Consider the following 27,772-nt stretch of genomic DNA (forward strand, 5'->3'; position numbering starts at 1 on the left):
TCCGAAAATGCAAAGTTTAAGGAATAAAAAGCATAGATCTATAGATATAATTTACGTTTACAGATGGAGGCATACATGCCTTAGAATGTGATACAATTGAAGTCAGTGTTGACCAAAAAGTAGTCACAGACTGTAAGCTTATTTTGAAATTCAGTGAACAGTGGCTTGAGGCTTGAAAGAGTAAAATTGTGTTGTAATATTAGCAAGCATAATAACCATTAAACTACTTAAGTGCAGAATTGGTCTCTGGGCAAGTTGTTGGCAAGATGTGCATTTTAAGGGTTTCCACGTGACACTGGAAAGGCAGAGCATGTCTTACGGTGAGAGTTCTTGCAAAACTATATTAAGATGTTCAACATAATATAAGCCCCTGTCTCAAATTTAAATGTTTAAGGATTTGAACTCATGCACGATACTTCGTTTTTGTAAACATGGTAGTCAAAAATTGAGCTTCACAACTTTTAATTGATAAAAAAAAACTAAAAACACTTCTGACCAAAACTGGGCCAACTCGATTACAGAAACGTAATACTGTTTTAAAGGCTAGAAAAACATCAGATGTCACTTAAAGTTATACTTTTATCTTGCTAGTTTAATGTGAGGTTGCTGTGGCCTCTTATTAAGACGTAATCTGCTGCAACCCTTAGTTAAAAAGTAAGATAGTGGTGAATACAAAGAGCTTTGAATTCCTAGAAAGAGACAGAGTGATGTGATCAAATGCTGCATCATTCTGTCGGGCTTCCTGCGGGTACAGTTCACTTCATATTCAAATTGTAGAAGTCTAAATCACATCAGTTTATTCATTAGTTGGTTTGTGTGTATTTGGGCAGAGCCTTGTTTGCTCGGTCGGTGTCTTCCAAAGCACAAGAGCCGTAGTTTTACACGTCATTAATACAAATATTGTGATTGCTCATCAGATTTTCTCATGATGCATTTTGATTACAATTGATGTGAAACTTTAAAATGTATTTTTTCGAAATGAATTAAAATTGGTTACAAATGTCTAAGAACTGTCATACTTTCTGTGTGTGAGCTACTGCGTGGGTATGTGAGGAGTGAATGAATGGGTGCGTGTGTGTAAAAGGATGTGTGTGCCACTGAATGTGTATCTTGTGAATGAGTTCTTTTTTTCCTGTTAGGATTGTGACATTGAGGTGCAGGTCCGTAAAAACTGACCCAAATGTTATGCAGCACTTGATATTCATTCATGGCATTTAGGAAATGGAATGACTGTTTACAGTTTGGAAGTGCAATTCATTAACGTGTACAGAAAGCTTCCCTGGTCATTTGTTTGTTTGCGCCTGTGTGAATGACAGTGGATCAACAGAAACTCGGGCCGTGACTGAGGCCCAGACTGGGGCATTTGCATAGAATTAAGTGTTTCCATAGGTACCAGCTTTTGACACTGTTGGCAGTAAAGTGTAGCTGGGTTCATCTTTGGGTTCACATGTGGCATCATTCTCCAAGTTCTAGTGAAACCTGACATGCAAAAGTTGTTTTTAAACTCACAATTGGTGTATGATGCAAACAACCAGTTACACGTGGGGTCTTTGGATTGTCTCATTGGCATGTCTTCCCACTTTCCCCCCACACAGAGGCATGCATCCATAATTCACACACTCGCCTTTAAACTTCAGCCACCGGTTACACACCTCACACAGCCTGCTCGCCACAGGGAGCCACCACGCACCGGGCACTAGTGAGGCCTCTCACACGTGGCCCTCAGAAGAGTGTAAGTTTGTTTAAGAAGAGATAAGCTGCCCTCACCTGAGCTGGAGCTGCCGGTCGTCTTCGGTTTGGGGTTCTGGCGGGACTCCTTCATCCACGGGAAGATCTGCTTGGAGGCGGTGGGCGAGGCCAGGCCCCCGGAGGCCTTGGTGGAGGAGGCCGGGCTGCCGCCGGCATGCTGTGGCGGGGACACGGAGGGCGGCGGCACCGGCTCCTGCGGGGGCTGGAGCTGGTCCTGCGGCTCCGGGAGGTGCACGGGCTGCTGCTGGCTGGCCGGGGCCCCCAGGCCCCTCATACAACTCTCGCTGACGTCATTGGCCTTGTGGTGGGGCAGGGGCCCGCCGGGGGACTGCAGGGAGCAGGCCGGCCGGTGGTACTCGCTCTCCGCGGGCTGGGGGTACTGCGGCTGAGCGCCATTGTAAGCGAAACCATTTGCTCCCTGGTAGGGGTAACCACCGTAGACTGCCGCGCTGTCGTAGTAGGTCGCCTTTTGCATTTCGTTGTTTCCCAATATTTATTTCAGAAACTGACAGGGTCTTGACACCCGTAAAGAGTAACATTGGCACCTCTCGGTCACGTGGTCTCCCTCCTCCAATGGGCGCCGCGGGCCGACCTAGGGTGTACAGAAAGCATACCACAGTGAAGAAATCGCACGAATCCATCTTACTTTCAATAGCTAAGTGACAAGGAAGCCATAAAAGAAAAAACGGTCAGCAATATTTAGCAGCGTGAGCTGGCCCCGGGCCCCGATCCGCTGGGTATAAAAGCGCACGGGCGCGCGCTGTGCAGTACAGGCACGGGCTACATGCAGCGCGGCCGGCGGAGCCCCGAATACTTTAAAATATTTCTTGTTTACATTTAGCAATGAGTGAAACCTGGGAAAATCTACGCACGCTAGAATATGTGACTGTCCCTTTCAACATTGCAACATTTTATAAAACGCGAACTAAATCTTGACAATTTAGGAGTCAACAGAACTTTAACACTGAGACACAAAGCTTGTTAATACATTGGGAGATGACAGTTGCATATATTCTAAGCAAGAGCAAATGAACAAAAAGCATATCGTATACTTTTTTTAATTAAACAGCCTGTGTATATTGTATTGTTCGTAATTTCTGCTATATTCTGCCTTTATATTCAGAATTACAACTGCACCTCCTCAAAACACCACACACCATTATTTAAGTCTATTTTACGCGACATAACAGTTGCCCTTGAATTGACAAAGGCATTTTTAGGAAAGGCCAGCATGGAGTGAAGTCATAAAACCGTCCCACAAACAAAGGCTCTGCATTCTGAGCTGACTGGCTATTAATAATTCGACCCGCGTACAAGCGCCTGAGCGTGAGAATTATAGGCGCTACCCACTTACTGGAGATTAATATTTACCAACTACGTTCATTACACTAAGATGCAGGGGTAACAAAGAACATTCACGTGCAATCCGCCCCACAACTCTCTTTACGCCTTGGACAGTTTTAACTGCACAATCAATGTGCAAAATGGGATTCATCTCAAAACTGGTGAAAGGCCCTACGGTTATGAGAGTTACTAATCCCCAAACCTTTATGAAGCCGTTCTGTATCCAGGAGTCAACCCCACATGCCTGCTCCCCTTCAACCGCAGGCGGAACCGCAGGAAGAACAGTGCAAGCACGCAAAGCCGGCGCCATGTCTTAGAGTCCAGCGCTGCCTGCGAGGGGTTTCCCAATAGTGCTTTCCCGTGCAAACTACCGAATTCTACCTGTTAAAACATGATGGATCGGGAAGAAAAACACAGCAGCAGGAACCTGAAAAACCAGCGCCCATCTCCATGACCACGGCTTGAACTCTCCTCCCGGGCCGGCTATAATAGGGACTGTCTGTGGAGCTGTGTGCGCTTGATGTATGGGGGTCAGCCGGCTGCGGGGTGGGCTGGGGAGTGCGTGCGTGCGAATCTTTCCATCTCGATCTGTTTACCTACCTCCCTTCCTTAAAACCATCCTAACAGTAACGGCGGTGTGTCAGAGAGATGGCCACCAGATATCAGCAGCTTCATCTGACCAAGCTACTCCGTCCACTTGGTGATATTTTAAAGTTCTATCTATCTATCTATCTATCTATCTATCTATCTATGTATCTATCTATCTATCCTATGTATGTATCTATCCATCTACCTATCTATCCTCGACGCCTCGTCAGGGGTAGTAAACACTATATAAATGAGCGACACATAAATGCAATATCTATCTATTTATCTGTCTATCTATCTATCTATCTATCTATGTATCTATCTATGTATCTATCTATCTATCTATCTATCTATCTATCTATCTATCTATCTATCTATCTATCTTTCCGGGTAGTAAGCGCTATATAAATGAGCGACATATAAATGCAATATCTATCTATCTATCTATATGCATGTATGGCTGCCTTATCTGAATACACTGCATGAAAATGCTGACTGTTGTTCTCTACCTGTCAGTATATCTAACTATCAAATTATGAAATAATGAGATTCATGAAAAAGATTATTAGAAAATGTCTGCGCCACACAACAGAGAATTATCGACCCCAGGCCCTGGCAGGTCTATTCATATAAAGTAATAATCTGCCCCCATGACTCAATAATACGCAGAGTTCAGACTTGGAAAGAGCAAAAAAACACCGCTTAGAAAATTATTACATCTGTCCGCCACATGGGCACGCACTCGCTTTGCAATTCTTATCAGACTTCTGGCAACACACACACACACACATAGATGTATGTATATATATATATATATATATATATATATATATATATATATATATATATATATATATATATATATATATATATATATATATAGCCCCAAGGATATTAACTGAGCACAGGTACAGGCGACAGTGCATTATATAATATGAACAATGAGAAACAATAGAAATAAAGCAATTTCATTACTTCATTCACAAAATTGACAATAAGGCACAACTTAATAAGCCATGTATTACACAGAATATCTGCATGCAAAATATAGAATTTTCTTAAACTTTAAACACGTTTAATTCGCAATAATCTAACTTATATTTAAATCTATATATGTAGGATTAGTACATTTAAATATACATCGAATTCTAAGCAAAGTGCCTTTCATTGGCTCCTTAAGAACACGCTTTTTCGACCTAAATTGTTATTCAGGGGATATGTTCAAATAGTAAACTGGTCCCTGTGACTAAGAAGTGCCCCCTATCGCAGTGTGATACACTTTTAAAGGGGCACGTGTTGTGGAGGTTATCAAACACAGCTTAGGGAGACAACATATAGAGGGGCCGTGTGAAATATTTGCCAGGGGCGCGAGAGCTCCCACAGCAGAGCGGGCACTTTGTTTCTGTGTGGACTCTCGTGTGCCTGACCAAATTCAGATTTGGCCGGGAAGCGAAAGACAAGGCATAATAAAAACAACAGCCGAATCCCCTGAAGATTTCATGAAAGATGGGCAAAAGTTCAGGGGGACGCGGGGGGAAGCAGCTTGAACTCGCCGAGTCTTGGCGGTATCAGTCACTGGGGCTGAAAGGAAGCCCGGACGGGTGAACTCTGCCTGAACCGGGCTGCGAGCGCGCGCTCATAAATCACTGGGACACGTAAACCCCACCATTCACGAGTGATAGCGGATTTCTGGCCTGCTTACCTTGCCTTCTGACGACTGAGGCGGAACACAACAGACCAGGCTCCCACTCCACCACGGGCTCAATATGCCAGGACCAAGCACACCCCCCACCCAAAAAAAACTTCTGTCTACAGCCCGGACGGGCCCGGCCTGGGGATCCGCTACCTGCGAGGGCCGGGAGCGCGCCGGGAGCAGAGGGAGGGAGCCATGGAGGAGTCCGGGGGAGAGAGCTCTGCTTGGACACCCCCCTCCACTAGTGAAGAAGTGCTGGGACCCCCTCCAGACCGGGAGATTGGAGGTACCAGGGTGGCTGGTCTGTATGGCCACTGAGAGAGCAAAGGCAGGCTTCTGGCGAATATTACTCTGCTGGAAGAAGCCTGCTTGCCACCAGAGCCCCTCAACCCTGGAAGTGTGGGGTAGGGAGAGGGGAGGGGGAGGGAGGGAGGAGAGGGCGACAGACAGAGCGAGAGAGGGAGAGAAAGAAAGACCAGAAGGGTGTATGGGGGGGGCGAGGGGGTTGTGGGTGGGGGGAGAATATACCTCGCACCAAAGCGTCACGCAGGTCCAGGAAGGATATGCTAATGGTGACAAAGTGCTCCCAACAAAGGGGTTAACCTTGCCCGACTCTCCGTGTAAACGGTTCAGTTTTCTCTAAATGTGCGAGATTTTCTCTAATATGAGACTTGAGGCGGGGGAGAGAAAAAAAATCGCAAGCAGGGTGAGTGAGATTCGACTCTCATTGGCGACGATAATCTTTTATTATCGCACTAGTGTTCCTATTACAGCTACACCGCTATCTTTGACACTATCACCCCGCAAAAAAGGAGCAAGCAGACACACGGCCAGCAATCGCAGCAGGGTGGGCGTCCATGCATACTATAGATTTTGACTTGAGTGGTAAACTTTTCCCCTTCACAACCAAGTCTAGTGCGTGTTTAAACAGAACGACCTGAGTTCACGAGCAGAAATAAACAATAAGCGGCGAGGGGGTATTCACCCACCAACATGAGAGCTTTAACAGCTGCTGAGCGACACACAATCACTGTTCTTGAACCAGGTCTATTCTTGCGGCATTTTCAGTACACCACCCAGCAATCGGGGAATACTACAATTAGCATAAGGTGTGATTAACAAGGGGTGTGCAGAATAAGAGCAAAAAACACTAACAACCTAAGGGGGGGAGATGTGCATGCAAACTTAAAGCCAACAAGAGAGGCAGGGAAGCCCTGAGAAGGGGCTGAGAGGCCGGTGCGTCTTTTCGCGCATACCAATGTCTGTGTCACTTATGGCCGGACAAGATTTATGAGTCCATGCGCGCGGGCTGTAAACAGAGCCCTGGAACAGAAAGCCCGGGCTCCTCGCGGCACAGCTCGGTGGCACCGCATGAAAGGGGGACCCGGGGCTGCGTGGGAGGGAGTGGGGGCAAAAATCCACCCGTATGCGCTTTCCTACAAACAAACCTCTGAAGAAAAGACGTCCTGGTTAATGATCAACCGCCCTCTTTCGAATCTGCTGATCCCAGCTCCTCGGCGCTGTGCAACCTCAGACCCATAGATGAGAGGGAGTGAAGCAAAGAAGGGGAGCATGGGGGCGCCGGGGGAGGCTTTCTTCTTTCAATACGATGCAAGGAATATTCCCCCGAAATCTCAGAGGACAGACCACCGCCGTTCGCGGACGGCGCTCCGGACTGCGTTCAACAAACCAAACGTAGCGCCTAGAACACGAAGAGCGGTGGAATGACTTTTATTGTACTATTGGGGCATTCAGACTGGCCTGGTGTGTTTTTGTTGTATTGTCCTATTTTGTGATGCTACAGCTGTTATTCTCGTGGATTTCGTTCCAACAAGACAATCGCATTTCATAATATCATACGACATATTTGCTATGTATTGTCTATTTCTGGATTAAGCAAAACATAACATTAAACAGGTTTGTATCAAGAGTTCAGATTTGGCGACGTGATGCTTAATTTTGAAGGCTTTTATTAATGATCTATGCCACTCTAGGTCTATCATGTCTGTCTGTCTTGTCTATCTATCTATCTAATGTTATATGGTGTACAGGAAGAGGTGCAGGGGACTCTTTTAAGCGTTCTATGTTTTTCATAATTACATCAATGCATATTTTTTTTTAAAGAATAAGAAATGGTCTCCATTGCCCCTTTCTCTAGTCCCGTTTCCAGGCCACATCCGTAGTTTACATGTTCAGCGCTTATGGATAATTAATGTTTCTAGAGCAATGTTTCTCTTTTATCTCGGGTGATAGTGTGCAGCGCGAGCGTACACGCACACGGTAAATATGCGATAGATAAGGGAGGCAAATAGAAGCCATGATGGCGTTAAAGAGACAAAGGGACCCGATAGAATTGCCATTTAAACCTCTCCACTGATAGCTTTATTGATCAGGTGATTGCGATGGTTATTGATGACATGGTTGTAATGCCACGGAGTACAGGAAGACGCATGTACTGCTTCTGTTCTAGAACATCGTTAGTTTTTTTTTCCGATTAATAATTTTGCAAGATGGAATAAGTAAATACAATCACGTGTAATCCCGCGCATTGCCCCGTTCTTTACCGCCAACCAGCGGAACCGATTCTCACCTTTTCAAACCTTTCTGCTCGAAATATTCATGAAAAGTGTATGCACAGCAGACCCCTCACCTAGCCTTTGTGTTTAGGTTTGGTAACGCAGGACTCCAGTTTAAGAGATTTTAATTGGGCCAGGACGCGCAGAATTGGGCGATAAATCACAGGAAAGGCTGACAAGCAACTGGCAACAATTATAGCTCGGATTTTATTTTTAAGGTGAAATAAACAAATGGACATATTTGAAATATGAGTTCATGCGCAGGAAATCAAACGTAGGGGCTTTCACGCAATAGATAAGTACATTAACCTGTAAAATGAACTCTTGCGCTGTTTCTTGTGAACTCTAAAAAGAAGAAGCCCTGTTTATTGAAAAGATCTGTGCCCCTCTTTCACTATTTTCCTTTTACGCACTTGTCGCTTTATTGCCCTATCTGGGTTATATATAGCAAAACTAAGAGAACATACCTAAGTACACGCAATTAACTTTAAAACGGCGAGTATTGCCGAAAACACACATAATGAACCCTAACGTTGAATATACAAAAAACTAGAAAAAAACACAAAGCGACCTTTAAGATGGTCATTACACAGAAAACATTCACAATGCACTTAAACACGGTGAGTATTGCCCACTAACACGCTAAATACACAGAAAACACAAACAATGCAACCAACTTACGTGTGTCGAATACACAGATAACACAAGCACTGCCCCTTTGTGTGCCGAATACACAAAAAAAAGCAAAACACCTGAGTGTGTCGAGAATACATACACATAATACAAGCGATGTACCCTAATGTGTCGAATATACAGCAAACACGCAGTGACCCTTAACACCGGAACGTACGCAAACACGGTGAATACACAGGAAACACATACAATTAATATATAAAAAAAGTTAAAGGAATATACTCAGAACACATGGAATTTCATTTTGTATGGTAAATATATCGATAAGGCACACAGCACACAATGCACCTTAGGTCGGTAACTACACCCAAAAACACACAAGACGGCGAATACCAGAAAACATACACAAAGAACCCTACCGTGCTCCATAAACAGAAAACACAAGCAACGAACCTTAGCGTGTCGAATATGTCAATATCGCCCACAATTAATCGTAGAATAGTGAATGGGTACCGAAAGCCCAAGCAAGGAATTTCAGTTCGTGAGGTGAATATACTGACAATGCTCACAATGAACCTTAAAACGGCGAATTCCCCGAAAACACAGGCCAAGGACTTTAAGACGGCGAATACACAGAAAACATACACAATGAACCCTAACACGGTCAACACACACATAGAACACAAGAGTGGCGAATATAGCGACAGCGCACACAAGAGGTAAATATACCGAGAGCGCACTTGAATCTTAGCAAGAAATATACCGAAAAGGCGCAAAATTACCCTTAGAATGGTGAACATAAAGACATGTCTCACAATAACCTAATCACTGGGAATATACCGAAAAGCTGCACAATGAGCCTCAGTGTGGGGCTGAATGGAGACGCGCTCATTGTGGCAGGGCGCCCCCAACTCTCTGCGACCATAAATCACAGCTCGGCACTCTGACCTTATGCAAAGCCGGGAGCTGCTGGGCGCAAATCTAGCGCAACGCGTGCGCCCCCTGATCAGCAACCTGTTCATAATGTGCACACGAACTCGCCTATGTGTACGTTCAAAAAGCTGCAGAATTTGCATCGATGTAATAACGATTAATTCAAAATAAACTGCGTGAGAGGATATGGTGGGATCCCACCTGCACTTGAACGCCCCCAACCCCTTAGGAAATTTAAAACAAGGAGAATACATGTTTTGAACGCATCGATCGGCGGTGGGTGGTTATAGTTATTCATTCATCCATTCCGAGGGCATAAAGGCACTTCCTCGACTTACAGGGACATTATTAAGCACTCGTAGTGGTCGCTTCCTTAATAGGGGGGAATCGGTACAAGAGCCACAGAATTTATTAATCCCAAATTATCAAAGTGAGAGGATGGCTGGCTGCGGTGTGCCTGGCCCTGGAATTGTCACCATTGGATCTATACAGATACAACGTACAAGTAATTTTAAGGGTTTAGAGATGACGAGGGCGAGGGCTAACCACACTCAGCCTGTGATGCCAACACCGATTCAAATAAACACAAGTGCCGAACCCAGCCTCCAGGTTACTCAGTAGATGGTAAACTATGTTGAGTAGGGACGGTCCATTTAAGTTTGCACGCACCCGCGCATACACACGCACACACCACCCACAGACCTCTGCCATGAAAAGCTACAACTCACCCCTTGAATGAACGACCGGCGGATATACCTTGGGATGAATTCCATCCTGTTAAAGTTAGATCTTTTTCCTCACTCGTGCAGCATACCCTCTCATCCGATGGACCAGCCTCGGCTGGTCGAATTAAGGCAAGGAAAGCCCGTGCAGTGCGCAGATAAAGGGGGCCAGCCTGCTGGCAGGCACCGGCGGCTCGGGCTCGGCTGCAAGTGCCGCCATAACGCGCTCTGGGAGCTGCTCACGTGGTCACGCGTCAACTCCAAGCCCTTTATTTCCAACAGGCGCTCCCCAAACAGGCAGATCCTGTCTTCGCCCACATCTCTTGTACCGTGTGAACCACGGAAGCATTTTGATGCGGCAGAATTTTAAAGAAATGAAAAGGAGCAAAACAAAAACAACAAAAAAACAAGCATTTATTTCCTTCGTTTGTCAATGAGGTAAGTAATTGGGCGCTAGTCGTGTGCCATACCCCTAACTTTTATGGGAACCCTCGCGGAGGTAGTTGACTCCCACGTGGAGTATGACCTCCGGGAACCAGCTGACGTGCAACCCAGGTGAAACCCACGCGGGATCCGGGTGGCACGATCCGATAGGGATTACTTTGTGGCGGCCACTTGGTCATCAAGTTGTTCTCAGGGCCGCTATTGTGTGCCCCTTGCTCTGCACCCACGCACGACACCAATCCCGTGACCGTCGCAGAAAGCTAAAAGGGCCTGCAATTACCTCACGAGGCACGACCGTCTCTCCCAAGAACGGGCGATTATTGGAGCCGAAGAACCAGCCCCGCTCCAGTGTGCCGGGTTTCACTTTGCGAAGCCTTCAGGGACCCCCGCCTGCAAACGCAGCGATTACGCATTTCCTACACAAGCGGTTGAGTGATGCACAAAATTATAGGGTTCCAATCACGGGCTTTTCTGCCAAATATCTGCTGGATGCCAACTCATCCCGCCTATCTAGGCGACATGGGACCTTGGCACAAGGTCAATGTGCATTCAAAATTTGCCACAATCCCCTAAAAATATTGCATGTCTCCATAATTAAAACACATGCCTCAATATATATACACGGACATTAAGACTAGTGAACAGTAAGTGAACTACTGTTCAAACTTCTCCGAAATTCTGAAGAACTTTTAAAACTGTCCAAGCTGGCCCTTAATAATCAATTTAAGGGCCTGGTGTAGTTAGAATTATTCTTAAAAGTTTGAACATGATTTTTAAGCGGTTGTGATTGATTTAAAGATCTTGTCTGGCATTGGAAGGCACTTACCTGTTACTGCCATATATCATTTTATTATTTTAGGATCAAGGTGTTCTCTCATCAAGTGTGAATTCCACAAAAACCGTTTGGAAGACTAAAGGCTCGTGCATTGCAAAGTCATGTTGGGTTTGAACGCTTGTGCACCAGTGTGTAACAGAATGAGATTTGGGGCAGGGCCTAGTCGAATACAGAGGTTTAAAAAAAAAATCTGATATAGTGATTTTTTTTTCACGCTGCACATCCATACCTGCTGTATGGGGATCCAGTGTGTATCCTTCCCTTCGATCCCTACTACTTTTAAGTCCAAGAGACATAGAAGTCCTTTAAGCCAGATGGCCCTGGGACAAGAGCCCACATGGACAATGCAACTGGAATTAATGAGTAATAGGTGAGAAAGGAGCTGCAAGGCCAGGCGCCCTCCGAAAAGATACCCTCTGCTTTGCTTCCAGACCAGAAACACACCATTGTGGGGTCTCACGTGCTATGAGGCCTAAGCACTTGCATAATACATGGAAAGAATAAAGCACGTGCACACGACAAGAAGAGTGCCAAGGTATAGCGCAGACGGACAAGTGAGCTAATGACATCAAAGACGATGACAGTTTCATCTACAGAATGTTATTACTTAAGACCACCAACTTTCCAATGTTGAACTGGCTCCTTCCAGGCACTGGTTGGAGAGGTTTAGGGAAGGACCCCTTTCACAATTATCAGCAAATCTGTGAAGCAGATGCCAGCAAGCGCTGCCACAGTTAAACAAGGCTCAAACAAGGAATGCACAGAGCACTACCTTCACAGTGCAAAGCACCCCTGTAAAAAACAATGCAACAAGTAAATAAATAACTAGCAAGTGCGGGCCTACCCATCTGAGAGGCCCTTTGAGGCTTTATATTTTTGCACAGTCGGTATTTTGGAAGCACAATAGTTTCCCATAACATTAGATAGATAACTCTGTTAAGTCCTTAGGCCTCACCCTGGACAAAAACATGTCGATGAAGGACCATATTAACAACTCCGCCAAAGAGTGCTCAGTACACTCAGACAGCTCAAGTAAATAAAACTGTTTATTCCCCCAGACGATCTTAAGATCATCTCAACACTTGACTACAGCAATGCCCTCTTTACAGGAACTCCGAAATGTCGCCTTGCGCCCATGAAAGCAGTTCTCAACGCAGCTCCCAGACTCCTCAACGGAATTAAAAGATTTGATCACATCTCTCCTGCCCTCAAGAGTCTGAACTGGCTTCCCATCGAAGGAAGATGCATCTTCAAGGCAGCCTTTATCACCCACAAAGCCCTTCACCATGGCATTCCCCAATGCATCCTTGTATTCTACGTTTGTGACTTTTTAACCACTTAATGCGGAGCTGCTCTCTAACTTTGACTCTTATGAATCTCCTCATGTACCGCTTGTAAACGTAACCACATAACATGCAAAGCGCTCTGATACCCTTTGTCTAGATGGCACTATATAAAACTAGAAAAAAGTAAATATTTGATGGCTAGACAGGCAGGCAGGCAGACAGACAGACAGACAGACAGACAGACAGACAGACAGACAGACAGACAGACAGACAGATAGACAGATAGATAGATAGATAGATAGATAGATAGATAGATAGATAGATAGATAGATAGATAGATAAATAGATTGATTGATTGATTGATTGATTGATTGATAGACAGACAGACAGAAATACAACTATTTTGCACAATGGGAACTGCTGGTAAACAACTTCGGTACGACTAAGCCTTTACTAGGGTACTTGGATTGAAGATAAGTACTAGTAGCATTACACAAATCCTATTAACCATGTGGACGGGCACACAGACCGACTGGGATACACTGTTCGATTGACAGACAGACAGACAGACAGACAGACAGACAGACAGACAGACAGACAGACAGATAGATAGATAGATAGATAGATAGATAGATAGATAGATAGATAGATAGATATATAGATAGATAGTCAGACAGGCAGATAGATAGATAGATAGATAGATAGATAGATAGATAGATAGATAGATAGATAGATAGATAGATAGATAGATAGATAGATAGATAGATAGATAGATAGATAGATAGATAGATAGATAGAGTGACAAACAGGCAGACAGACAGGCAGTCAGACAGACAGACGAATATAAATGGGGCAGGGTTTAACAAACATTTAACACTTTGGAACTGACATAAAACTCCTCTGGTACAATTAAGCCTTTATTGGGTCACATAGATTGAATACAATACAAGTAACACATTCTGTGCATTATGTTTACCTGTCCAGACATATTTTGAGAGCATTATTCAAAATAACAACCTTGAAATGAAATGAAAAATAAAAGGAAACGTGGCTTATGTTAACGATCTGAATGAAAAAAGATTCAGCAGCCAAAATGTTACCAATAAATCAGAAACCTGGTCGTAGCAAAAAGTAAATAGCACGTACGTTATTCAGGAAAGTTGTGTTTGTTTGTAATGCGTCATTACAATTTGTAGCAATCACATAATTTGCAAGACCCCTTAGTAGGTTGCACTGTTGCGTCACTTCGCGTCAGCAACACAACAATTGAACATTCAGCAGGCCACGTCTACATATTAGCAAACAAACAAGTTGTCATTCTGTTCTGTGGCAAGGACACAGCTCTGCACCTACCACAGCTCTTAAAAGCACCCTTGATGTGACTGTTCTTCTGCGATAACACAAAACACACTGCTCCTTGTTTGTCATTCTGGTGGCTCGGAGACGTGTTTTTTTTAATTGGAAGAGAGTTTATTGAACGTCGCACTGCCCTATGAACCATCACAGGTGTTGTCCACCCCCTCAACGTTAATACCAGCAAAAGAAATGTTTAAATTCCAAATCGATACTTAATTTTGTGTACCATGGCGCTATTATTATTTCCTGCCTGACAAGATGGCGGACAGATATTAAAGATGGAGGCTAAATCACTGAAACTGCACAGGACGAAAAATATGCAATAGTGGCGGAAAAGCAGCAACGCCCACCGCTGGCCCCGGTGTTGCAAGCATGCATGGTTCGATTTCGAGCCCTGTCCGCTTTTTTTTATTTTATTTAAATATTTCCAGGGGTTCCGCCAGGGAGCAGGGAAAGGTGACGGGGTTTTATTTATTGTCGCTGGAGGGCTCACTCACTCCGAGCTGCCTCCCTGATATCAGCCCTCGGCCAGGCGAGCCGCAGAGAGGGACGCCTCCGCTGACACCTGAGATGAATTGTGGCACTCTGGGTGACTCCAGATCGGCTCAATATTTATCGAAACAAAAACCTGCACTGGGCGAGCCTCGGCCGGTCACTTCCAGGGCAACAGCGGCCCTTGTGGAAGAGATCTGAACTCGCACATTCGCCCTGTGATTACTCGTGGACGCGGGCATCCGTCGGCGCCCCCAGCACCTATTTTGTTTCCTTAAAACATGGCTGAATTTGTGTGGATGAATTAAGTTCTTGCGTTCTGGAAATGTGCCTTGCAACTTGCAGAGCAGGCCAGGAGCCTGCTGCGAAAGACACTGCTTTGTCGAGGCTAATTTCTATTGGACCTCAAGGGAGTAGCGATCAATAGAGCAGCAGGTGCGGCCAGAGAGAGGTGCTCACTTCACCCCAATTAGTGGCTTATTTTTTATTCTACCAAACCAGAGTATGGGGGCTCGTTTTCCTTGATTGCAATTGGGCCCATTTGCCCCCTATCTGCATCACTGCTGGAAACACAAAAGTGCACGAGGAATTCCTTCCTGCTTAAATACAGTGCACTCCTGTGGGAAAGGTCATAGCCTCCTATTCACTAAGCAACTTTTAAACTGGTGCCCGAGAATGTTCTCTTCATGGCAACCATTTTGTTGTTAAACTGAATACATACACAGTGGTGTGCAAAATGTGCATAATTTCCTTTTGCATAATTTCCCGACATTTTGAAAAAATTAAGTGCAACGTGAATTGGCATTTTATGCGATGTGTGAAATTAATCCTCTCGTCAAATCAGGAAGTGAGGAGTCACTATACACTGAAAAATAGCCCCCCCCCCCAAAAAAAAAACCACAAGTCCCTCCCGTTCTGTTTGTTCGCATGGTTCCAGTGCACCTGCAATGAGATTTTTACGCAAGCGGCACTCAATTATATTATAGTACATTACTACGTGGCATGATGGCGTAATTTCATGGACGTTTGAATTACAGTCACAACAGAGAAGGCTGGAAATTACGAGATTACGCCGGCGTAATAAATATGTTGCCCATTTTTAGAAACATACAAAGCAGAAGGGTAGAACAATGTGATTGTCTAGTGAAACAAGCATTTGCAATGCAATAGCTCTCGCATTAGGAAAGTGTGAGCTATTGGTATTGTGAATGACACATTTTTTTAATGTGTTGGCTTTGAAAATATATATATTAATAGCATTGTTATTCACAAAGCCAACAGCTTACACTTTCCTAATGCAAGTCCTATTGGCTATGGCAATGCTTGTTGGTAGCAAGCAAGGACAGTGCTGTTGTGGTGCTGAGTGATGATGTGATTGGGCTGAGTGATGTGGTGGGGTATTAGAGTGATGTGGTGGTGTATTAGAGTGATGTGGTGGTGTCCCAGAGTAATGTGGTGGTGTCCCAGAGTGATGTGGTGGTGTCCCAGAGTTATGTGGTGGTGTCCCCGAGTGATGTGGTGGTGTCCCCACGTGATGTGGTGGTGTCCCTGAGTGATGTGGTGGTATCCCCGAGTGATGTGGTGGTGTCCCTGAGTAATGTGGTGGTGTTCCTGTGTGATGTGGTGGTGTCCCTGAGTGATGTGGTGGTGTCCCTGAGTGATGTGGTGGGGTCCCTGAGTGATGTAGTGGTGTCCCAGAGTGATGTGGTGGTGTTCTTGAGTGATGTGGTGGTGTCCCTTAGTGATGTGGTGGTGTCCCTGAGTGATGTGGTGGTGCCCCTGAGTGATGTGGTGGTGTCCCTGAGTGATGTGGTGGTGTTCCTGAGTGATGTGGTGGTGTTCCTGAGTGATGTGGTGGTGTCCCTGAGTGATGTGGTGGTGCCCCTGAGTGGTGCCCCTGAGTGATGTGGTGGTGCTACTGAGTGATGCGGTGGTGCCACTGAGTGATGTAGTGGTGTCCCAGAGTGATGTGGTGGTGTTCCTGAGTGATGTGGTGGTGTCCCAGAGTGATGTGGTGGTGTCCCAGAGTGATGTGGTGGTGTCCCAGAGTGATGTGGTGATGTCCTTGAGTGATGTCCTGGCATCCCCGAGTGATGTGGTGGTGTCCCCGAAGTGATGTGGTGGTGTTCCTGAGTGATGTGGTGGTGTCCCTGAGTGATGTGGTGGTGTCCCTGAGTGATGTGGTGGTGCCCTTGAGTGATTTGGTGGTGTCCTCGAGTGATGTGGTGGTGTTCCCGAGTGATGTGGTGGTGTTCCTGAATGATGTGTTGTGTCCCTGAGTGATGTGGTGGTGTCCCTGAGTGATGTGGTGGTGTCCCTGAGTGATGTGGTGGGGTTCCTGAGCGATGTGGTGTGTGAGGGTGTGTGTGGGGGGGGTGAGAGGGTTGTGAGGGTGAGGGGTCTGAGGTTGTGAGGGTGTGTGAGGTTGGGTGAGGGTGAGTGAGGTTGTGTGAGGGTGTGTGAGGGTGAGGGGGTGAGGGAGGGTGAGGGTGATGGGGGTGAGGGTGTGTGAGGGTGAGGGGGTGTGCGAGGGTATGGGGGTGTGAGGGTCAGTGAGGGTGAAAGGGTTGTGAGGGTGAGGGGAGTGAGGGGAGTGATTGGTGTGGGGGGTGATGGTGAGTGAGGGTGAGAGGGTTGTGAGGGGAGTGAGGGGGTGAGGGTGTGAGGGTGAGTGAGGGTGGGTGAGGGTGAGTGACAGTGAGTGGGGGTGAGGGTCCAAAGTAAATGGTGGCAGGGCAGACATCATAAGGCAGAGAGAAGAGACTGCGTAGTCACTGCGTTGGTCAGTTTTAGAATCAGGAGGGGCAGAGTCAGCACAGTCTGCGAGGGATCAACGTGTCTAGAGGCAAAGCGTAGCGGATGTACAATTGCAGCTAGCAAGTCGAGTGTTTTCAAGCTGAGTGTCCCTAGAGAGATGGCAACACAGCAACAGCATTTGAGGAGCAAGGCTACTGTAAACAAGCACGGTAGCCTTTCACTTTCGTCCAGAAACAAGCTCTCGGCATTGCTGTGGCGGGGGGAGCGGGAGCGCATTCCTTTGAAGTCTGATGCATGGGCGAGGGAGCAGCAGCCTTTGAAGTCTGATGTCGAGGCACAGACAAATGGTGGTGCGTGATGTGCACGTGGGGGGGCGGGGGAGCGGCAGCCTTTGAAGTCTGTTGCCGAGGCACAGACAAATGGTGGTGTGTTATGTGGCTGGCTCTGTGCACGCGCATAGATCACATGAACTGTATGCGATCCGCAGCCATTTTGGTAGACTTTTCTTTTTCACTTACTATAATCTCACCGGAGCAATGCACAAGCGCATTGGCTCAGGCGAGACCTAAAAAGGGGATAAAGCAATACATTTCGGAAGCAGTAGAAACAATGTATTCTTTTTTGAGCAGCCTTATTTTCTTGAGTTATTTATACTTATCTACACGAGCTGTTCATTGACACTGAGGTGAAAATATCATACAGACTGTTAAGGTTGTTCTGAAAAGATGCACATGCTAAAATAAAACACTTTTGGTGGCGATTTACCCATGGATTTAACACATCTCGAAAATATTTTTAGGTGTCTGCACGTTAATAATCACAGTCCAAGTTTTAGAATCGAGAACGTGCAATTGTGTGTTAACACTTTCTAATAAGGTGCCATGAAGATAAGTCTTCTTACTGAAAAGGCCTTTAGCCATCCTCATGATATTATTGTCTGCATTTTTAAGGAGGTAACTTTATTAAACTTTAAGAGCACGTTTTCAGGGTTTCTGTTAATTTGCAATAAAATTCCTCAGAAATGTTTGAGAAATTCCAAACATTTTGTGAAATTAAGTAAAATGATTATGTTACTTCCTTGTAAGCATCTATTCTCGGCATGTAGTTCAGTAGATTCACATGCTTTGCATACTCCTGCTATCTAGTGTTGGGTCCATACTCCTGCCATCTAGTGTTGGGTCTGGATGTTTGCAAGTTGTTTTTCTTCGTATAAATCTTTCGAATCACGAGGTAAAGTGGCTCCTCCTTTCCAGTCTACCCTCATAAGCACTGCTTCAAACGCGTTTTCCATCCCTCGCGTGTCAAAATTCGGAAGACTTTCCATTAAGGGGTCAGACAACTCCAAATGTGGCCTTTAGGTCTAGCCCATTTGGGCAACTTTATACTAATTACCAACTCCATCCATGCTTATCTGCTGATGGAAAGAACTCCTTTTCAATTCTGCTGCCGGTGCTATTCCAAGTACCCGTTACTGACTTGCACAAAGTCTGCAACCTGTGCTTGTCCCCCGAGCACAAGGAAGAAGATTGTGGACGTTTTGATCAAGAAGACCTTGCAGGACCAACAGGCTTGATGCAGAAAATGCAGAGGCCGAGCATTGAACACTTGCCTGATATCTTCGGACAACAAGATATTGAACACGAAGAGGAAGCTCTTGAAGCTTCAGCATCTGAAAAATAAGGGGCCTTTTCAGTTGAACATTCCGACTCTGACCTCAAGATCGATCTGGGGTCACAGGATCTACCACCTGGTCAAGCTGCCCAAAGCCCACCACCACAAACAAAACCTTTGGTTCCCTTAAAACAAAAAGCTTCTGGGACACCACTGTCATCTGGCCATGGTAGGCACCGAGATTTGGCTGCCCCACCCTTCGGCTCATCACTGAAAGTGCACACAAAGCCTTCCGGCTCTGTCCCAAGCTGAAATAACACCTTTTTGGTGCTTTTTTGCTGCTTTGTGGACATCAAAGCAGCCTTTGCCTGTGTGCCAAGGGAAGCTCTCTGGGCCACAATAACAAAATGGGGAATATTGGCCAAAATGCTGGAGTGAACCATCCAGCTACAAACCAACACCTGGAGTCAAGTCAAGCTTGGTGACGATTCTCACTTATCCGAAAAAATTCAGATGTCTAGGGGAGTAAAGCAGGGATGTGTGCTAATTCCCCTGCTTTTCAACCTATTTTTAGCCGACCTCTTAGTAGAACTAGATTACTCCTAGAATTAGTGGGGGTTAGGTCAGCAATCTCCTATATGCTGATGACCTGGCTCATTTTAGTCTCACGAGAGTTGGGTTGCAACGACTGCTAAATACATTACACAGCTACACTATCACAAATAATTTGGAGGTCAATCTAAAGAAAAGTCAAGTGGTCATATTTGGCGGGAAAAGTTGGAGAGGCGGCGGCTGGTCATACAATAACCTTCAAATCTTAGTAGAAAAAATTTACAAATACCTGGGAGTCCCCATCAATGCTAGGGGTTCCCTTGTCAAGCACCACAGTGAAATTGCTGTAACAGCAACAGCACCTTAAATTCAGTCTTTCCAAACTGTCTAAAAAACTGTCAGGCCCCAATCGAGCTCCAAAGTTGGAGGTAATGCGAGCCAAAATAGGCCCCACCTTGTCGTATAGCTTCCAAATCTCTTTGGGCAAGCCCAGCACCACACTAAATCAACATGTGACCAAAATCTACAAAAAAGTGCTTCAGCTGCCAAAAACATCATCTGCAACCCAGATCCGATTAGAGCTTGGTCTCCTTAATTATGAAATGTAAAGTGCAGGTGCTTTTCTCAACTTGTGTCACAAGCTTGGACAGGCCAGAGCCGACTCCCTAGAGTCAGCTCCAGGAAGTTAGGTGGGTCACACAGTCGGTACCTTAGCGACTGCATGTTGCAATTGTCAGCAAGCGAACTGCGGAATCCCAATCCAAGTAAAAAAGTGTTTAAAACAAGTATTAAAATGCGAATCCAACAGTGCTTCGACAAGATAAGGCAATCCTAGCCAAACGCAAGCATGCATGGGCAGTAATTAACTTCTATCAGTCAGTCTCCTCATCACTTTATCTTGTTTGCACATGCTCCCTGTGCCTAAAGCAGAGATTTTTGGCACTTAGACTGAGTGAGTGGCACTTCCTAAAACACCTAGATCCCTGGCGGCACCCATCAGATGCGCTTGAGTGCAGCGGCTGCAGGGAATCAGTGAAATCCCTGGAGCACTTTGTATATATCTGCACAGCACTGATGGACGTGCGCTCTTCAAAACTGAGACCCAAGTGGAACAAACTGGGAGTCCGGTCCTGCAGGCAGGGCATCACTAAACCCAGAGAACACGGCCCTAAACACGAGTTTGATGATCTTCCTCCATCTTGCATATCGGCCATCCAAAAAACACAGTTCCTGCTGCATCTAAATGTTCAAACAGCTACAGGTGAACGCATCAACGGTACACAATTGAAGCTGTCTATGCAGTAGCTTCAGTCTCTTGACCTGGTAATTTTGCAATTATCAGTGTCATAACATCGAATTCACTCTGCAAAGGCTTGCAGTACACTTTTTTTTTTTAAATAATTTTTTATTGTTTTCAATAACCAACAACCCTTATCTCCTTCACTTTTGCTCGGCCATTTCGCAGATGGCCTGTTAGCTCGTACACATGTCTGCTAATTCTCCTTGACCTTTCCGCAGCCTTCGACACTGTTAATCACAACACCCTCCTCAATATTCTTCAACAGAGAATGGGCATGGAGGGCACTGTGCTTAAGTGGTTTGCATCCTTCCTCTCTGACAGATCTCAAATGATCAAAATAGCGAACAGTCTCTCTTCTCCTGTGGCGGTGGGTCAAGGTGTTCCCCAAGGCTCGATACTAGCACCAACATTGTTCAATCTCTACTTAGAACCACTGGGGAACCTCCTAAGCAAATCTGGGATTCACTATCATCTCTATGCAGACGACACTCAACTCTACCTCAAGGTTGCCTCCACTCATGATCTCTCCATCCTAAGATCTACTCTTGACTCCATTCAAAACTGGATGTCAACTCATCAATTGATTCTGAATCCCTCCAAAACTGAATTCCTCCTCTTCTCCTCCTCACTCTCTCCTCCCCCGGTTCAATCATGGGTGGATCAGATGAATCTACTAAACAATAAACCCCTCATTGTCGACAGTGCAAAATCCCTTGGTGTCATTCTAGACAAAAAACTCAATCTAACTCCCCACATCAATTCTATTGCAAAATCTGCTCGCTACCAACTGCGCCTTCTTTGGGGAATCCGTCGCTTCTTCCCGGAGCAGGACCTTATAACCCTGTTGCAAGCGCTGGTCCTCTCTAGACTAGACTACTGCAATTCTCTTCTGACTGGCCTCCCCAAATCTCACCTGTCCCCACTTAAGTCTGTCTTACATTCAGCAGCTCGTTTCATTTATGGGGCCAAAAGAAGCGATCACATCACACCGATGTTATCTACCCTCCGCTGGCTTCCCTTCGAGGCTAGAGCTATCTACAAGACTGCCTGCATTACCCACAAAGCCTTGCACTCCTCATCTCCCCGCTACCTGGCGAATAGACTGAAACTCTCTGGAGGCTCTAGACCTTCACGCAATGCGGAGAATCTACTGCTTGAACCTCCCACTTTCAAGAAGGAAAGAACAATGGCCCAATCCTTTTCTGGCAACGCAGTGAGAATCTGGAACTCTTTCCCGCCTCAGCTCCGGACCACCGCCTCCTCCCAGGCCTTCAAAAGGGACCTCAAAGTTCTCCTCCTCCAGAGACACCTCCAAAAGTAATTCATGTCCTCTTGCTATTTGTGAGGAAGACTTCCCACTACTGATAATTTCTACTTTCCATGACCATGGAAGTGCCTTCCCAGTGTATGCCTGTGATTGGAGGGTCTGCCTTTTTGCAGTATTTTCCATGTACTGGTGTTCGGTGCCCTTTTGTAACATGCACACACCACTCTGCCCTTGCAACACACGGCTGCTACCTCTCAAATGTCTTTACCTTTGATACTTGCACAAGTGCCACCTTGCCCAGGTAACGCTTGTTCCTGAGCCTGAGTGTCTAGCACTTATTGCAGGACTATACCTCTAATGATACTCTGTTTTCTCTTATAACTGCACACTTGTCACTTTCATTTCCTCTTGTGCACTTTTGACTACCTCATGTATTTTGGTTGCTCACAATTTTTACTCAAGTATTTTGTTTGCTCACGATTGTCACTATTACCTTTACTACCTCATGTATTTTGGGTTGCTCATAGTTTTTACTACCTCATGTATTTTGTTTGCTCACAATTGTCACTATTACCTTATGTAAGTAACGTATGTTTTTGCAATCTGTTCTTTTGTAATGTTTCTCATTATGTTTCATTTCTGTTCCTAATGTGAAGCGCTCTGACGCCTTCGGGTACAGTCTGCGCTATATAAAAATGCATAAATAAATAAAATAAATAAAATAAAACATGTTATTCAAAGCTGTACAAAGAAACTTCTAACCCAACATTCCTATCCCCCTCCCTCCTACCCCCACCCCCCGTCAGTGTGCCTTGGCCCAGTCAGTCCCTCCAACATCACCCAACCCATCCTATATCTAAGGATGCCACATCATAGCATAAAGGAGAACCGTTTGGGTGTTCCGATAGTCAAGCATTACCTCCCTACATCTTCGCAGGAATCCACTAGCACCGCACACCTGGAATGGGAACTACTGTCCTCCTCCCTCAACCAATGAGACCTGCCACCCCTCCTATTGTCCCTCATGGGTCAGCCCCCCTCGTCCACTCCCCCAGATCTGACTCCGCAATCTCTTCCTCCCCCTCATCCTCTCTGTCTGAAACCTGGAGCTCCACCACCAGCGCACCCCACATCCTCGCTATCTCCAACGCCTTATCATTAGCAGTACGCCTAGCTAACTGCATGTGAAGTGTTCCCTCAGTACCCACCCAATGTAAGAAACTTGCCCTCCACCTCAGATAACTGGGTCCAGTTCTCGACTTCCAATGCATGGTGAGTTCTCTCTTCGCCATTATCAGCCCCAAATCATAAAACTTGCTAGTAACTTTAGTGCGGGGGGTATGCGGGAATCAGAGCAACAGGCAGGTCCCCATCTCTGCATCTATCTCCCATCCTGTAACCCGAGCCAGGCATGCCATGACCTCCTCCCAGTAGGACCCCAGCTCCATACAAGTCCAAAACATATGTTTAAAATCGGCCCCATCGGCGTTACATCTCGGGCATGGTGATCTGGATCCCCCAAAATACCGCAAATTTTTTACCGGGGCCAGATAGGCCCTATGTAGCGTAAAAAATTGGACCAATTGGAACCTGGCGTTGCGCGTGCCTTTCCTGGCCCGCCGCATTAATTGTGGCCATGCTGACTCCGGGATTGGTTTACCTATGTCTGCCTCCCATTTGCAGCTTGCAGTACACCTTGGGGTAGACTCTACACACCTCAAGTGCTATCCTACGCATAACGAAGCGCACTAGTTTTAACAGCAAGTTAATCTCTTGATTTAGCATGGACTATGCACACCTATGCACTTTAGCGCCTCTTTACACCTGTTTTTAAATGATGCATACCTCTTTTTATAGAAGGATGCATTTTCTATTAAAATGTAAATCTCAACAAATAACCGTTACATTTTTTCATTGATTGCGATGAATGCAGCAATGCGGTACAAAAGGGGGGGGGGGGGTGATGGACGGAGCATCTGAACCAATCAAACACTCACACCCAGTCAACAGATCTGGGTTTAATATATCACCGTTCTTTAGCCCACTCTGCCACTCCAATTCAGACATGGCCATATGCAAATCAGTCTGACCCTGTGCCTCATGGGAACAGGCCAGCCCGAACTGCCAAACCATGCCTTCCCTGGACCGGAAACAAGTTTCAGAGGACCGGTTTCTGGCATTTCAGCCGTCTTCAGCCCGGCTTGCTTGAATCCAGTGGCAAAGTGAGCAAGGGACTCACGTCTGAGCATACCCTGCCACACTTATGGCGAACAAAGCGGTACAAAAGGGGGTGGTGCAGCAATGCAGCGCAAAATGTTTGATTCATGTTTTTACATGCATATTGCAATGATTTTAACTAATCAAACAATAAAAGAGTATCTTAACCTCTTTTAGCTTCCACCGCACCAGTTCCGAACGTGAAACAAAGTTCAGCAACAAAACCTTCAGCACCAAAACAAAAATATATTCCTGCAACACTCCCAGAACCGATTTTAAAACAATGCAAGAAAAACTTGATCTCAAACAGAAAAGGATCCATATACACCCAGAGACTACGCGGCCGCATTGTCACAGAATCTGCCTCAAAACCTTCTGCTAAGAAACATTTTCCCAACAGGATATTCATACTACAATACCTTTAAAAAGTAAGAAAAAAGGTATAGCTGCCAGTCCCTTGCACCCTGTTCCTCTTTTTACTCCACCTCATCCTGCATCTCCATCACCTGTACCTTCGATACCTCATTTGCCACACAATCCTTTAAACATCACACCACAGGGTTCTCCACATACCGACCCAGAGGCAGATGTGTGGAATGATAATAATTATGGAGCACCACCAGACCCCTGGCAGGATTACGATATAGACCCTCCAGGGGACACAGACCCAGACCTATATCCTGCTAAACCCTCAGTCGCTGATGATTCTTCCTCATATCAGGAGATGATAGCCAGGGCAGCACAATATCATGGGGTCACTTTACATAAAGAATCTATGGTGCAAGATTTTTTATTCAAGACAATAGGGGCCACACATAAAGCATTTCAGTCGCTACCAACGTTAAAACGGTTATGATGCGCCATACAGAAGGTAGGGCGCATTGTACCTTTTAACACTGGAAAAGCAGGCATCATTACTGCTAGGGTGGATACAAAATATATACGTGCACCATCTTACCCAGTTTTAATTAGAAGGCACCTTCCAGCAGACTACTTAGTTGTATCAAAGGGCAAATTCACAAACTACCTCAGCCGCACCCCCTCCAGACAGAGTTAAAGCTCAAAGATGAATCAGGCAAACACGTCTCAGCACAATCTGCCAATCGTTGTTGTATTGCAAATACACAGGGCATATTAGCCAGGTATGATAGAGCACACTGGGTTCAAATGGTGGAGATACTCCAATATCTCCCAGAAGAGCATAAGAAAAAGGGACAAGAGTTGGTGCAGGAAGGGTAATTAATTTCCAACTCTTCCATCAGATGTGCCCTGGACACTGCTCTCATACAGCTGCCAGCGGTATTAATACTTGTATCCTCCTAAGGAGGCATGTCTGGATATGCATCTCTGGTTTTAAGCCAGAGTAGCAGACTTCATTAAATGTCCCTTTTCCTAAGAAGCATCTCTTCAGCCCACTAGTGGATGAGGCCTTAGAAAAAAAGAAAAAAAGATACCAAAGTTGCTAAATCTATTCCCAAGAACGGGGTAAAAGTACATCAACTCGTACCTCCCCATCCACCAACAAGCAGTGGCTCATTCATTACTCCGCCAGATCAACCTGCACTTGTCGGGTGGATGTTGGACCTTATCCAACATGGTTATTGCCTGGAACTCCTAAGCAATCCTCCCAATATTTCACCTCGCACACACAGAATCTCTCTGGAATATCGACTACTGCTCAGAAAAGCAGTGTAAGCTCTATTACTCAAAGGGGCTATAGAGCCAGTCTCAATACAACATCAAGGATTTACTCCATGTACTTTCTAATTCCCAAAAAGGATGTATCTCTACAGCCTATTTTAGATCTCAGGCCTTAAAACCACTACATACTATCAGAGCACTTCCATAAGGTCACACTTCAAAAGTGCTTCCACTTCTACAGCAAGGAGACTATATGTCAGCACTAGGCTTAACAGACGCATACTTTAACATCCCTATTCACCCAGCACATCACAAATATCTCAAATTTGCCATAGCAGGCAAATATCAATTAAAGTGCTTCCATTCAGAGTCACTACTGCACCCAGGGTTTTCACCAAATGCTTAGCAGTGGTACCAGCACATTTAAGAAGGCAAAACATTCATGTCTTCCCATATCTGGACAATTGGCCTATCAAAGCTAATACACACCTACTGTGTCACAAATACACTCAAATGACCATCAATCTTCTAGATCAGCTGGGATTCACTATCAATGTTAAAAAATCCGATCATTAACCTTCATAGCTGCAACGATATCTGGGAGCTATGCTCAACACTCACATAGGTCTAGCCCATAGGTACTCACAAACTTTCTCTCGGGGGCAAAATTACAGTGTGGCTTGTGAAGACCGGACTGGTGGGGGCGGGGTCAGTGGGGGAGGGGGGGGGCAGTTCTAGAGCAAAATAAAAACTGTGACCATGAGGTTGAACACAGGTCTCTGCAGCGGACACCTTTGTCCACTGAGCCACCTGACCCGGCACGCGCGCACACACACACACACACACACACACACACACACCCCTCTCTCACCCGCAGTCACCCTCACTCTGACTGTCTCTCTCTCCCTGTCTCACTCCCTCTCTCTCTCTCTCCCCCTCTCTCTCACACCCTCTGTCACCCTCACTCTGACTGTCTCCCTCCCTCCCTGTCTCCCTCCCACCCTCTGTCTCCCTCCCTCCCTCTTTCTCCTTTCCTCCCTCTGTCTCCCTCCCTCTCTCTCTGTCTCCCTCCCTCTCTCTGTCTCCCTCTTTCAACCTTCCTCTGTCTCCCTCCCTGTCTCCCTCTCTCTGTCTCCTTCCCTCTCTCTGTCTCCCTCCCTCTGTCTCCATCCCCCTCTGTCTCCCCCCCCCCTCTGTCTCCCTCCCCCTCTGTCTCCCTCTGTTTCCCTCGCTCTGTTTCCCACCCTTTGTTTCCTTCCCGCTGTCTCCCTCCCTCTATCTCCTTCCCTCTATCTCCTTCCCTGTCTCCTTCTCTCTGTCTCCCTCCCTCTGTCTCCCTCCCCCTGTCTCCCTCTCTCTGTCTCCCTCTCCCTCTGTCTCCCGCTCCCTCTGTCTCCCTCTCCCTGTTTCCCTCCCCCTCTCTCTCCCTCCCCTTCTGTCTCCCTCCCTCTGTTTCCTTCCCTCTGTCTCCTCCCCTGTCTCCTTCCCTCTGTCTGTCTCCCTCTCTGTCTCCCTCCCCTATCTCCCTCCCTCTATTTCCCTCCCTCTGCCGCCCCCTCCCTCCCTCTGTCTCGCCCTCCCTACCTCCGTCTGTCTCCCTCCGTCTCCCTCCCGCTCTGTCTCCCTCCCTCTCTGTCTCCCTCCCTCTCTGTCTCCATTTAGACTTCTGTCTAGTAAACTTTTATGTAAAAACAGTACACTTCTAAATGATAGCCCTTCAGGAAGTGATCCTGTATTGAAGGAGATAGGAGAGGGACTTCACGACCACCACTGATT

At 46.0% G+C, this 27,772-nt stretch overlaps 1 protein-coding gene across 3 annotated transcripts in view; it reads right to left on the reverse strand.

Moving 5' to 3' along the window:
- HOXA3 (homeobox A3) overlaps positions 1-27,772 on the reverse strand; it is a 154,347-nt gene that overhangs the window by 24,742 nt on the left and 101,833 nt on the right. The window contains exons 1-2 of one of the 3 annotated variants that reach the window (XM_078663475.1): positions 10,245-10,429; positions 1,768-2,341 (exon numbers count right to left, since the gene is read on the reverse strand). In XM_078663475.1, coding sequence (XP_078519601.1) covers positions 1,768-2,224 — 457 coding nt within the window. In that variant the 5' untranslated portion in view covers positions 2,225-2,341; positions 10,245-10,429. Of the gene's footprint in view, positions 1-1,767; positions 2,342-5,383; positions 5,496-10,244; positions 10,430-27,772 lie in introns of those variants that run through there. The other 2 variants (XM_078663476.1, XM_078663474.1) reach the window with 2 other exon arrangements.

This window comes from Lissotriton helveticus, chromosome 10, assembly GCF_964261635.1.
Source record: "Lissotriton helveticus chromosome 10, aLisHel1.1, whole genome shotgun sequence".
Classification (NCBI taxonomy): Eukaryota; Metazoa; Chordata; class Amphibia; order Caudata; family Salamandridae; genus Lissotriton; species Lissotriton helveticus.